Source organism: Chaetura pelagica, unplaced genomic scaffold (genome assembly GCF_000747805.2).
Source record: "Chaetura pelagica isolate M959 unplaced genomic scaffold, ChaPel_1.0 scaffold105, whole genome shotgun sequence".
NCBI classification, from domain to species: Eukaryota; Metazoa; Chordata; class Aves; order Apodiformes; family Apodidae; genus Chaetura; species Chaetura pelagica.
The window spans coordinates 1382801-1384689 of NW_009953393.1; the positions used below are offsets into that span (position 1 = coordinate 1382801).

The following is a 1889-nucleotide window of genomic DNA, read 5'->3' on the forward strand; positions in this document are numbered from 1 at the left end:
TGGTCGTGTGTGGGTCGTGGTTGTGTGTGGGCGCGCTGTTGTGAGCAAGCATGTTGTGTGTGTGTGCGCGGTGGAGTGGGAGTGGTTGATGGTTTGGTTAATGAGATGTCGAGTCCCTGTGTCGTCCTCAAACTGAAATGTTCTGCAAGAGCTTATCGAAATTATTCAGGGAAAGACGGATGCAAATGCACAGATTCGCACCCCCTTAATGTTCAGAATCATTCCCAGCTGCCTTGTGATGGGTGAGCTGGAGGTTGGAGATTTGATTGGATAGTGATACTTTTATGGCAGAAAAATAGCAGTTTACAGTTTTGCTTGTGACTTTTGACAAACATCCTAAAGACTAAATTATGTTAGTATTGCCATTGTAGAAATATTTTCTCAGACTGATTTCATGTTTTCTTCAGTCTCTACCTTCTGCAGGAAGGACAGGTTTCACTGTGGACTAAGGTGCCTGTTATCACACACTGCTTGCCAGATGTCATGGCAAAGCACTCTATTGTGTTCACTTTTATTGGGGTCTCATTATGGTTGAGGTAGAAGAAATGGCATCCAAAAGAAGATTGACACATTGAAGTCACTAGTTTCTTACCTGAGGACTGGCTCAGTGCCTAGCCATGAAATTTAGCTTTTCACCCTTGTGTTGCTCTTCTTTTAACATAGGCAAAACTGAAAAAAAACCCAAATCATAAAAGAATGAGAAGGGGAAATTGACTAGCAGTTGGTAAAGGGGCATTGATATTTTCCTGTGTTAATGTTACTGTGTCTGCCTTTCAGGACTGTATCATACTGGTGATTCATGCTCATTTTGCATTCCATTGGTGTTCTCATGGCTTTTTCATCCCCCTGCTCCTGAGAGATCACACCTTAATAGTAATCTGAGTCTGTAACCTTGCATTTTTTGTAGCTAAATGTCACCCCATACTTATTCTTGCCCTCTTCAGAATCATTTATTTTTGTATGATGTTGTCTTTGATTTGTACTACTCCGTTGTCTGTAGTTTTCATTAATGTATTGCTGTTTTCTATGCTAAGGCCATTAATGCAGGTGTAAAATAAAAGACTGATCCTTTCAGAACTTGTTCTCTTGCCTTTCATTTCTCTGAGGAAATAAGTGCACCTAAATCCTTGTGCTGTTGAAACTGAAGTGCTTTTGCTACCCAGATGTACTTGGTTAAATCTAGTTTGAGCATGTCTGTGTTATAACTGCTGAGAACAGTCTAAATCCAGGCTGAGATTGTCCTGTGTTTTAACCATATGGGCTTGTCCTCTGCCAGAAAGAGGACCAACAGTTGTGACCAGGTGGTGAATTGGGGAACAAGGTGCTTTTCATCTGGTTCACTTCCTGAACCAGCACAAAGCAGGACATGAGGAAGCATGTCTGCTTGACAGTGATCCTGCTCACCTTAGGTCAGCTTCGAATGCTGTGGAGCTGTATCCTGAGCAGGCAGCAAAAGTGTGAGGGGTATTCTTATTTGGTGGTAACATCAGAGTCAGCATCTTTGAGTGTAGATGCAGGAATCCAGGTGATTTCATAAAAACAAGACTTCTCCAGTGCTGAAGGTTTATAATTTCACGATGCTGTCTAAACTTTTCTAGCAGGATTGTTTTGGTTTTTTTTGTTTTTCCTGAGAATTTACAGGAATAAAGGAAGGAGAATGTGCATGTTTTTTCTCTTTCAGCTGGGAGACTTAATAGGAACTGGTGTTACGTCTGCAAAATAGCCAAGGATAGATTAGAGGTGACTGTCTTGCTAATGGGTTCATACACAACAACATTCTCCTTACCTCCAGAAAAACTGTTCCATTCCCAACAAAGTCTGCCCTCCATTCCCTGTGAGTGAAACCAGAGAAAAACACTAGAGTTCTTTATTCAGATTGTTTTCCCTAC

At 41.3% G+C, this 1889-nt stretch overlaps 1 protein-coding gene across 1 annotated transcript in view; it reads right to left on the reverse strand.

Annotated features, from left to right (window-relative positions):
• The window catches only part of UFM1 (ubiquitin-fold modifier 1), a 19980-nt gene that overhangs the window by 10697 nt on the left and 7394 nt on the right, over positions 1-1889 (reverse strand). Inside the window, exon 2 of the mRNA XM_009998367.1 lies at positions 1787-1832. Coding sequence (XP_009996669.1) covers positions 1787-1832 — 46 coding nt within the window. The remainder of the gene's footprint in view (positions 1-1786; positions 1833-1889) is intronic.